Raw genomic sequence first — 12,332 nt, 5'->3', positions numbered from 1 at the left:
ATTCATAGCTTTTTTTCAAAAGCAATACCTAATTAAAATATTAAAATATTTTGAATTATTAGACCTCTATAATGTTCTATTTCAGAGCTAGAACTGCTCTCTAGAGCAATTTAAAACCAGTACTTACCGGGACAGTCCCCCTGGAGCAACTTAGGGACACAGATGTGTCAGGGACACAACGAACCTGTGACTTTTTGGTCTTCTGGTTTATAGTCGTATGTGTTACCTACTAGGCTACTACCACACCAGAGTAGGTAAAACCTGTGACCTTTGACCTTTTTTGCCCAATCCAAGTGTCCAAGTGGAAGTGTGCACCAAATTTAAATATTATATTGTGTTCACAAGAATGAGTGAACAAAGAACGCAGTGACTTTGGTCTTTGACCACCAAAAATCTGTTGGTTTCATCTTGAAAATTTGATTAAATTGACTCAAGGTGACAACAAAAAAACGTAAAGTTTGGACTTTTTTATCATTTTTTTCTTGTGTTCCCACTCTCCCTGCTGTAACACATGAACTAGCTGTTACAGGTTCAGTGGATGTAACGTCCTCTTGTTCCAGGGTTTCTCTGGTCCGCAACTACAACAACAACTCCCTGCCGGCCCCCAGGCTGCTGCACCAGAGCTCCAAGTCTTCGGAGAGTGACCTGTCCTCCGCCACGCTGCCCATCTGCAAGCTCCCCCTACCGCAGCCAGAGGTTGGTGCCGCTGCCACCCCGGGTGCGCCCAGCTCCCACCGGCCGCTGATGCCCCAGACCTCCCTCATGGTGACCCCACCAACAGAGGTACCACCCTGCGGCTTCAACGGCTGCCCGGCAAACAACCACCCTCGCACCAGCCCTGGCAGCCTGGCATCTCCTGGGGCGCCGGGAGGAGGTGGGGAGCTGGTGCCAGTGGCCCTGGGTCAGAGTGAGACGGGGGCTGTGGGGTTCAGCGTGACTGCTGGAGGGCAGGGGGGGCAGCTGGCAGTGGTAAAAAGAGTGTGCGACCACCGGCAGTGCCCATCTCTGCAGCCAGGGGACGCCATTATCAAGGTCAACGGTGCAGATGTCCAGAGTTTGAGCTTTGCACAGGTACACATTTACATTTACATTTATGGCATTTACCAGGCGCCCTTATCCAGAGTGACTTACAATCAGTAGTGACAGGGACAGTCCCCCCCTGGAGCAATTTAGGGTTACGTGTCTTGCTCAGGGACACAATGGTAGTAAGTGGGATTTGAACCTGGGTCTTCCGGTTCATAGGCGAGTGTGGTACTACCACCCATACAGACTCACCACACACAGACTCACCCACACACACACATATAAACACTGCAACTGCTTCACAATAATATATTTATATAACAATTATTTATATAACAATTAGATAGACAGAGTGGATGTAGCCAAGGATTACAGCTTTAATCAGGCCTTAGAAGTTTGACCCGAGTCCGACAAGTACAGCTTTTTAAAAGCCCGAACCCGACATAATTGTGGAGGAGGATGCCGGCCAACATGACTGTACCAACATGCTTTGCGTGCGTTACAGGGCGTTTGGTCAAAGTTTGTTCCACACCTCAGAGTTTGCTTTCAAAAATGTCATCAGCTAGCCTCTGTTTTACCGCCTCAGCATCCATAATTGCACTAATCGAACTACATCACCTGACTGCTCATTACCCGCACAAGCCTGAGTAAAATGTTTAAACCCTGAAAAAGTACAATACAGCTATAAAACACATTACATGCAGCAGTAAATGTACTGGCCTTTCAGCAACAGCAAAGAACCTATGTTAACCAGATTGTTATTTAATCATTTACAAGTCAATATTGACGATATGGACCTTTGTGCTGGTGCACCTAAGAAAGCAACAGGTGCACCAGTGCAAAAAGTTAGTCTAGAGCCCTGATAAAGACACGGATTTCTACAAAATCACAGAAATCAGAAGATGTATCCTAGTTGGTAACTCACTCGCCTATAAACCAGGTGACCAAAAATGCCCAGTTTCAAACCCTACTCACCAGCATTGTGTCCCTGATCAAGACACTTAACCCTGAGTGTCTCCAGGGGGGACTGTCCCTGAAACCACTGATAGTAAGTCACTCTGGATAAGGGCGTCTGATAAATGCTGTGAATGTAAAATGTGGAATAAACGACCAGGCATTTGAATTGAAACTTTCACGTCCGACACATTTCTTGGAAGACAGCTGTTGCCTGAATGATATTATCAGATATTAACATCCATAAATAAATATGAGATATTGGCACTCAAAACTTTACTTCATGCACAGCCTTACACTACACCTCTCATGCATTATAGCGCAACCAATGAAAACCGTATATGCCAGCAGTTGGTGAATAAATGAAAGACCCAACACATTATTATTAGAGCCAGTACATTTCATTTAATTCTAATGGCAATTATTATTTTACTTTCATACTAGTGCTTCTAATAATAAAGTGTGCGTTCCATGTGTCCATGGAAGTAGAGTCAGCTTCCATCAAACATCTGTATTTCAGTTTTAACACAGATGCGCACCCAGAGAACACCAAGACGAGTGCAGGCAAGCAAATAACAACCTGGCCACTCACAGTAGACACAGGTCCTAAACAAACAGTGCAGTGGGAACACGCTGAACTTCGGACAGTGAAAGACTGTTTCTTACGACTGAATTACAACTGAACACTTGTTATTTTAACAACCAACTGATGTTCGGTTCATCATTTGATTATAAAGTCTGGCAAATCCCTACATTTCAAATGCAACTGAATTTATGTAAATAAGTTTATGTAAGTGGGTAAATATATTTGAAAAGTAAATCAACATCCACTGTTAATAGTAAGGAGGATGTCATTTTCATTTTTGTTCATTTTCACACAGGTTCAGAGGGTCCTGCAGGAGCATATTGTTCAAGGAGAGGTGGTTCTACTGGTTTACAGAGGAGGCAAGTAGATCTATGATTTCACTCCAGTTCTTTGGTTGAGCAGTATTCACGTCGAAATGTGATATCAGAATTGCTGGTGTCTTCCTCTTGTAAGTCGCTTTGGATAAAAGCGTCTGCTAAGTAAAGTAAAGTAAAGATATCACAATACAATATTGGTGCAACTAAAGCCATATTGTATTTTGAACCACACTTCGTACCACTGTCTCTGTTTTTAGGGCCGTTGGTTTCCCCAAACTTCTACAAGAGGATGCCCATTCCCCCCAACAACTCCCTCTCCCCCCCTTCAGAAATGCCCTTGCCCTCTTCAGACACCACAGTGCCCATCCAAAATGCCCTGACACCCCCCTCGGCCTCCGCAGAGGGCCACTCCCTGGTGCAGAGCACCAGCTTTCTGGACTCTATCCCCATCACCCTCACCCTGGAGCCAAGGGACTGGCTGGGGGTGGAGGATGGCACTGGCGGAGCGGCAGCAAAGCCTTCGGACTCGTCCTCTACCCTGGGAGCGGTGGCCAAAGGGCAGCCACAGGCAAGGGGAGCCCCTCAATCCAAGCCTCTGGAGGTGGAGCTCCGGAGGAGGCCTGGTGAAGGCTTTGGTTTTGTCATTTCTTCTCAGGACGTGGCGAATGGCGGGGGTGAGTACATCACCAAATGTTAGAATTATCTCCATATTGGAACTCTAAACCAAGCAAGGCCATATAGAATTATCATTGTAGAGGGTTGTGTTATGGCCCATTTCACGTCTCGTGTAGTCAAACCCTCGTGACCAAATCGCAAATAAGAAAATCATGGATCTACACACCGGTCTGCGCTCTTTGAAGGTCTTGTGGTCTGAATGTAGCCTTAGTTATGTAAAGTCTTCACTGGAATGGCCTGTATTTGCAACTATTGTCAGCTGTTTCATTTGAAGTACTTGCCAAATATTTTATTTCTTAGAATTTCTTAAATGTGAGACTTTTACCAGTGGCCTTTTTTGTGCGAACTTATTGCTTCCAATACAACAAAAACAATCCGACCTGCTTCCTTTAGATTCCTTTAAATATATTTGAAGAATGTTATCAAGGATTGCCACTTACCGCTCACTGAATATTTAACTTTCTCTAGCTTTAAAATGAGCCATCTATTGGCAGTGGCCTAGTACGTCAGTCGCTTATGAACCAGAAGTCCACAATGCCACAGGTTCAAACCCCACTTACCAAAATAAAAATGCCATAAATACAAACGCAAGGTGGTGTCCCATCTGTAAAGAATGCTTTGGGGTATGCTGAATATAATATTTTATTCTACTACAAATGCACTAGAGTAGTTCTTCCAAAGACTGGCTATTAATGGACAGAAGAAAAACATATAGGTTAAATTACAGGGAGAGGCATTATCACAACCGTCTGGCATGGCGAGGCAGGTGTACGCAAATGACGAGATGAGATGACAAGGAAGAAGGACGCATTCGCACGACGTCACCAATCGGGGTTTAATTGGTGAAGAACAGGACAGGGGAGACATCCGATAACCTGGTGAACGACGGGGAACAGAAACTAACAGGACAGCTTTATACATTAGACACAGGTGAGAACGAGTAGGAAACAGGACTAACGGGAAACTCCGGTCCGGATCCCAGACCAGAGCAACCCCTTCCGGACCGGATCATGACAGACATGACCTTTGTCGAAGCTCTCTGAAATGTTTGGGTAAATTTGTGATAATCGTGATTTAAAGTAATGAACCCTAACTAGTACCCTACACTGTAAAAGTGTGAATCATTATGAAGTATGTTAAGAGCAGCATCCCACCAGTCATAATCTAAACCTAGTCCCAGTTCCGACTCTAAAGCCGTCTTGGAGTTGGAAATTGTGGAATGATCAAAGTATCAAACGACCAATTCTACCAGTTTAGGGAACAAAGCGCTAAGCATTGTAAAATATTTCTATATGTTTACCCAGGGTGGTAGTAGCCTAGTGGGTAACACCCAGGTTCCCAGGTTCAAACCCCACTTACTACCATTGTGTCCCCGAGCAAGACACTTAATCCTGATGGTCTCCAGGGGGACTGTCCCTGTAACTACTGGTTCTAAGTCGCTCTGGATAAGGGCGTCTGATAAATGCCTTAAAAGTTAAAATTTCCACACATGAAGTTCACCACACATTTAACGTGGTTATTCAATAACATGGTAAATACCATTATCATGAAAATCTGAAAGAACATTATGATATTTCTTTCAGTTGTATCGCCCAGCATTGCTGAACTTCCAGAAAAATACTGGTACACACCCTTATGCCTTTTATCACACACACAGGCAATTTAGCAGATATCCGTGTTTGCTGTGAGTCCGGAAAACTTGCGCTGGGGTGTAAAATGCGTACACGGGCTCATGCTCGGTGCTGGGTTATAAACGTGTAAATATGCACGGTGCTTACTGATCTGAGAAATTTGCCCTAGGTGGGAACTTTTGCTTCATAGTTCTGCAAATGGTGCATGTACCTGTGTGTGTGTGTGTGAGTGTGCAAGTTACCTCTGCCCCGGTTAAAGGTTAAAATGGACGTTTCTGTCATGTTGTGCCCCGTCCAAACTGTCTCACCTCATCTGTCACCTTGCATTTAATTACGAGAAACTTCTCTCTCCGCTCCCGACCACCACCCAGCAGCTATATTAGAACATAATTTAATAATATATATGCACATGAAAATTTTAAATGAAAGGAGCCAGGCATGTCCAAATGTATTCTACGATTTTTGTATTAAGAAGCAAACATTTTGACAAAAATGCTCCGTACAGTACAATGTATACAATGTTGCATGATCACTTTAGTGCTAAGACAGTGTCATGCATTTGCCGTTTTTATTATTCTGTAAAATGAGCATTAATGATAACCATATTTTTATCATATTTTTACTATTACTAGTTATACCTTTTATTACTATTGCTAGTTTTACCGTGTATAAAATTCAATCAGAAATGCATAAAAATGCATGGTGGAACATTTGTTTTTGTTATCGTCAATAATTGAAAACAACGTAAAACTGCCAGGTCAGCCATATAATCAGGCACAGAAGGGTTGAAATATTATTTTGCTGGAGTGAGGGTGCAGCATTTAATAGTGCAGTTTGGGACATAATGACATAAAACTCAAGTATCAAGAATTGAGAAATAAAAACATATGGCAGCCAAACTGGTTCAAAAATGTTTACTTATCATTTTAACTATAATACATATATATGATTTTATGTCTACTTCATTGCACTACTATTAGAACCAAGCAACAATTGAATCCATGTGGTAATTTGTTCAGTTGTTGTTGTTTTTTTGTTTTTATATATATATATTTTTGATAATTTATACATGAATAAAAAAATGACAATGAGCCAAATTCACTTAGTGCTCTGGCAGTCAAATGTACCTGCTGTGTGCAAAATGGATATTCAGCCTGGAGATCCAATACAGGATTATTGTAGAGCAGTTTTGTTCTTTTTTGTCAATTATCCGGGTGGAACAACAGGCGTGTTAGTGGGCAGGAAGTGTGTGAATGACGTCTCTCGCCGCGGATTCGGCGTGGGATTAAAACGCTCTTTCATATTCTGTCACTCACGTTGTGAGAATTTTTTTTCTCCCCCCGACTGCACCTCCCTCCCTCCCTTTCTCTCTCTCTCTCTCTCTCTCTCTCTCTCTCTCTGCCCTCCTTACTTGCAACTCTTCAGCGACCAAGTCGCCACGGCTCTGGCAGTTGGGGGGGAAACGTTTTTATTTTTAGTGTGGAGCTCTTTGGCGTCCAGGTTGAGGGGATTAAGAGTCAGATTTGTATTAGGATTGGGATTTTCAGAGCTCAGTCCCACTTTTTCCGAGAAAATGCTGGAGCGGCTACAATCTGCGCTGAAAACGGTGAAGGACTCCAAACGTAATTACCTGAATCTTTTTACATTCATTCTGTCCTCGTCCTCGTCCGGGGACTCCGGAGTCGATGTCTCGTGTGTTCTGTGTACTTGCCCCCCAGTTTTCCCTGCACGCTTGCACGCGGAGCTGTGTCAGTCCCTGCGTGGTACGGTGGTGTGTGTTTGCAGCACGTCCCCTGGCCTTCTGGACCTGGTAGGGAGAGGCGCTGGTGATAGTTAGCGCGGGGCCAGGCTTGGGCTGCAGTGATGAATGCCCCAATTCTTTTCCCCCTGGTTTGGCAGCAGATGCACTGTTCGTATCAGAAGCCCCTGTTGACTGATCGCCCGGCCTTTATGAAAAAAGAAAACCCCCGCAAGTCCCACAGAGTCGGCTAGTTCTGGTATTTTCAGAAAAAAGTGCTGCATTTAACTGTAAAGTGCGGTGTGTTCGGTTAAATTCTGTCCGTGTGATGTTGTGCAGTCACCTGAAAAACATGCGATGGAATGCAATAATGCATAAACGGCATGTCAAGTACGTCTCCCCCCAGTTCTGCAAATGAACATGAGTCCATTGCGTGGACCAGCAGTGTATTAGACGTATTTTTTTCTACAAAGCACTGTGGTGGATGAGACTTTGACTTTGTCTGCATTTCGTGGTCACTCTCTACCGTCCAGTCGGCAGGTTTTTTTTTTTTTTTGGGTTTGTTTTTTCGTCCGGTGATTTTGGTCTCCCTGCGCAGCCCGTGTTGCGTCTGTTTTTTGTCCCCTCGGTGCCTCTGATTGGTCTGGCTTGGAGTGCCCGCGCAGGCAGGCAGGAAGATCTCATGTGGCAGCCGTCTGCAGCACTGGAGCGTGTGTGTGTGTGTGTGTGTGTGTCTGTGTCACGCGCCGCATGCACCTCTTTTTGTCTTTGTGACACGGTGACAGTGTGTGGAAGTCCCGCCATCAGCATTCTGCGCTTTGCTGTCCTGTCCAACTGCAGAGCCGTCGCTCAGAACTTCAACACTTCACAAAAATGCAAACCAATTTTAGATGCAAGTTCTCAAGAGGAATAAAATGCCAAACGAGGGAATGTGTAGCAAGCAGAGTTCTGGTGGCTGTTGGGTCCCGGCACCTTGCTGCTAGATTTATTGTAGTACTGTATTTAAGTAGAAATCATCCCCGGTTTTGTCATGGTCGGTGTGAGAAAATGATTGAGTTTAACACGTAGTACGTATTTGTACGTGTATGTTTGCTTATATTTTCTGTTGAAATCATTCTTTCTGGTTCTGATTGTAGACAAGTGCCTTGGGCTGCGGTATATTGAGTATATTTGTGGATTGCTGAATCACTTTTATCTCGATTGGTGGAATACCTCATCTGTATGTTCTTTGGAGCATGCAAAAGCAGCATCCACGTGTGCGCTGGCAAATAAATTAACAGAAAAATTTGTTCTCGCCAGAAATTGCAAACGCAAAATGTCTCCTTAACCCGCTTGTTACCAGGGAAAACTGAGAAACTCCCAATTAATGTTTAACTGGAATCCATTGTCTGAGTTGGATTGGGATTTGGGCGTGTTCAGAAGCAAACCCTTCGGGGCAAACATGACCAGAAGAAAAGGACATTAGAGCGGTATGGAAATGCCTTCATCTGATGTTGACAGGATTGTTCAAGTACCGCTGAGTAAGAGCTAATGAATAATTTGTGGTCTTCGTTTCGTCCGCTCAGAACGCGCTACGTTTTCTCTTAGACCGAGGTGTAACAGGAACTGACGGGCACCTCAAATCCCTTTAGAACTGTTTCAGAGGCTTAAACATTACATAAGCGCATGTATGGGCACATTTGAACGCTGGGATATATTTCCCGCTAATACAGAATGTTATGGTCTGCATGCGACATTTTTTTCTAATGATCTACGTTAATCTGAGAAGCAAATCTGCAGAAACAACTGTGTGAGTCAGTACTGTCATGTTTCATTTTTATGTTTGCACGTGATATCATTCTGCAATAACAACTTCTTATTTTGGATTCATTGAAATTTAAAAGTGATCATTTTATTTTCCTGCTGTCTTGAGCTGTGGAATAATCTCTCCCTTCATGTACACTCTGCCCCCACTATTCAGTGTTATACGTCTAGGCTGAAACAAGTTTATTTATTTGTTATATTATATAATATTTACCTATTATATAAACATAATAAAGTTATTGTTTTGATCTTTTTATTTTATATCCTCTTATTGTTATGCATATATAGATTTTTAATGACCCTCAGGTATATAGAAATAACGGTGCACACTACACAGCATCGTTCGGACTGTTGCATCATTATGCATCATACAGCTTCACCAGCAAACAGCTGGCTTGACTTTAACTTATGCTCACAAGCTCCCCTTTTGCAGTATTTATTTGTGGTTGTTGGCATAACTCATGGATTCACTCTGTACTTGGTGACTGTTCTCTCTCTGCTCCAGTTACGTGTTTCCAACAGGGCATTGGGCCATAAAATGCAAAAAAAAAAAAAAAAACACCACAACGATGGCCTTGAAAGACTAAAATGTTGATCTAATAACGTTAAGTCCATTTTTATAAATGGGTGCCTGCTTCTGACACGCTTAGCACAGACTAAGCAATATATAGAACTTTTAGCACTAATATAATAGCAGCGTGTTCGTATTCCAAGTTGGCTGGCACACGCTGTTCTGCTGTAGGACAGTGGGCAGCTATCAGTATCAGTGTATATTCGCCTCACTTCACTTCTTTCCTCTTCTCTTTCTCTCTGCCCCGCTCCCTTGGCGGAACAGCTGTGGCTCCTCACCCAGCCCTGTTAGGGTTTTATCTCCTGCCTCGCCGTGGCGAGGGAACGTGACCGAGTTCATCCTCACAACCCCCGGCTCGGTTTACGCGCCCTGCCACTATATAAACAGCCGTCCACGAAATTCATAACGGATGCCTTCTTTCTTTATATGAAACGTTTCACATTTTGTGTATCCTGATAATTGGCAGAACTTGACAGTGTCCGCAGCCCACAGAGACCCTGCCATGCTGTTTGCACGGCACAGCGAACACACACTCACCTGCGCTCTGCTCTGCTCTACTCTACTCTACTCTACTCTACTCTACTCTACTCTCTGTAAACACACACACATGTACAGAGCCTGATGCAATACCCACTAATAAAAATGCATAAATGCATGAGTCTGAGCTCTCTTGTGGTCTGCGTTTACACACGAGTACAACACACATTAGATTATAATATAACCTTATCCACCAAATGTTATAGTCTCATCATCTCAAAAAACAGGACAGTTGATTTTTTTCAATCGTCCAGCGGCAGAAGAATTTTTATTGTATCGATTCTTTATTTTTCTAATGCTTTAATATTTTGGAGAAAATTAGTGTGTGAATGGTTTTAAAGGGAGATTCCAATGATGATGTCAGACCAGCAGTGATGTCGGATGTGAGCTGTAGGCCAGGTTTCTGTGAAAAACAATCAGGCATTTTCCCCCCAAAATAGTCCTGGCTCAATTACATGTTATTCATAATTTTGGTGTTTTGTGGCATATATGATCAATAATGAAAATGAACCTTATGCTGTACACTCACACACAGACACACACACACACACACACAGAGACTGCAAGGGAAAAAAACGCTGTTCAGGTGTCTGGTGCTGGAATTCAGGTGGGCTGTGCACCTGCACTTCGAGTCTAAGTGCAACTGTCTCCAAAAAAAAAACAGGTGAAAATTCCTCTTAACGTATAGGGAGACAACGCTATCAATGTTTTGAACGTGTGTGTGTGTGTGTGTGTGTCTGGTAGACTGAACGCTAATGGAAGTGAGGATATTGACTGAACTCGCTGCATTACACTGAGAGCAACAGTCCCTTTATTGGACCAGAGTGGAAACAGAAACAGGAGTGAAATGCGTGCACAATAGCAGCCATTGTTTAAACAGCTACTGTGTGGCAAACGCGGTCACCCGCCTCTGCACTGACCGCCTGGTGCTATCTGAGGTTTTCTCCAGTGGCCCTCAAGAAAGCCAAAGCTCCTGATGTGGAGCCACCAGATCCACAATTTTGTCTGCGCTGAGGTTGTGAGGTTGACAAAATGATATATGTTAACATCAATTTTATAAAATCCCAATAGGATCATCAAAACAAAACATATTTTTGGTTCACATTTAAATTCGTTAAGCATAATTTAGTAAAGTAAAGTGATTGTGAAACACTGCAGCACAGCACACGGTGACACAATGAAATGTGTCCTCTGCTTTTAACCATCACCTTGAGTGAGCAGTGAGCAGCCATGACTGGTGCAAAGGGAGCAGTGTGTGGGGACGGTGGCTTTGCTCAGTGGCACCTTGGCAGACTGGGATTCAAACCGGCAACCTTCTGATTACGGGGCCGCTTCCTTAACCGTTAGGCCACAACTTTTGCTGAAGCACCCTTCGGGTCAGCTAGCGTTCAAGGCTAGGCAAGGCTAGACCTGGATAAATCATCCCCGAATGTTTTCTTGCTGCCACTTAACGAATAAAACACAATGTCTGAGAAACGTAAAAGTACATATAGCCTACAGTGGCCTGTCAATGTGGCCTACAGTGTAAAATGAGGAGAGTAAGAGCAAAAGCCTATAACTGCTGCTCATTCTTTGCAAATAAAAGTTTGAAATCAGCCACTTTATTCTTTTAATTAGTGTATGCAGGTGGGAGTTGGGGTTTGGGGGGCCTTTCTTGGACACAGGCAGGGGTGAGCCACTGTTCTGGAGGGACACTGTTCTTCTGAAAGATGAGGTTAAGGTTAAACCATTAAGTTTTTACCAGTTGGTTTTAGAAAATAAAAATCTAAAAATTTATGATTTCTGTGGAATAAAAAAAAGTGTCCAGAGAAGATGCCTTGCATGGATGTCATTTAGGCTAATTTTTAGATGTTATATATAAAGACCATTTTATTCTCACCACTCCCAGTGTGCCCGTAATTCCAGTCTCGTCACTTGCGTCCCACAAATCTCACTCTGTCTCCAGGGCCCCGAAATGTATCGCGTAGCGGCGTTTACGGGGACCCCCTCATGAAAATGTTGCCGCCTTTTGTTCACTTATTTCATCTGGCTCTCTGAGTTCATTTGAGCGTCGCTGGAGCAGAAAATCTCTCGGTGATGTGGATATTTTCCCTCTCTTGCTCTCTGTTAACATTGTCGTGGCTGGGAAATCCGAGGATCAGGTGGAGCGGTCGGGTAGATTTGCACGTGCTGATATGTGGCACCGTGCTGAGAGGAAAATCTAATCCACTTAGGGTGGAAATGCATTCATATTTGGCAGGAGATTTGGGGAAAATCACACACACACACAACCAGAGCAAAAACACTTGATTCTTGAGTGATTTGATGTTGAGGAACGCAAATTCCCTGTGCGGCAACAATCTGGCTCTGCTGGTCGTTTAAGTTGTTGTTCCGTAACCGTAAGACGCTCCGCGCTTAAATCCTGCCCTTCGGACGTTCAGCAGATGCCACGTTTCAGGCGATAACGCCAACAAGGAGCCGAAAATCCCCTTTATTCCAACCCAGGGCTTCGGAGGAG

At 43.7% G+C, this 12,332-nt stretch overlaps 1 protein-coding gene across 3 annotated transcripts in view; it reads left to right on the top strand.

Moving 5' to 3' along the window:
• magixa (MAGI family member, X-linked a) overlaps positions 1–12,332 on the top strand; it is a 37,986-nt gene that overhangs the window by 14,725 nt on the left and 10,929 nt on the right. For all 3 annotated transcript variants that reach the window (XM_028994419.1, XM_028994420.1, XM_028994421.1), the window contains exons 10-12: positions 561–1,071; positions 2,859–2,922; positions 3,138–3,554. In XM_028994419.1, the coding sequence (XP_028850252.1) occupies positions 561–1,071; positions 2,859–2,922; positions 3,138–3,554 (992 nt within the window). The remainder of the gene's footprint in view (positions 1–560; positions 1,072–2,858; positions 2,923–3,137; positions 3,555–12,332) is intronic.

Source organism: Denticeps clupeoides, chromosome 10 (genome assembly GCF_900700375.1).
Source record: "Denticeps clupeoides chromosome 10, fDenClu1.1, whole genome shotgun sequence".
Lineage (NCBI taxonomy): Eukaryota > Metazoa > Chordata > Actinopteri > Clupeiformes > Denticipitidae > Denticeps > Denticeps clupeoides.
Note: the sequence above shows the minus strand (reverse complement) of the source record. Positions and strands in the feature narration are given on the sequence as shown.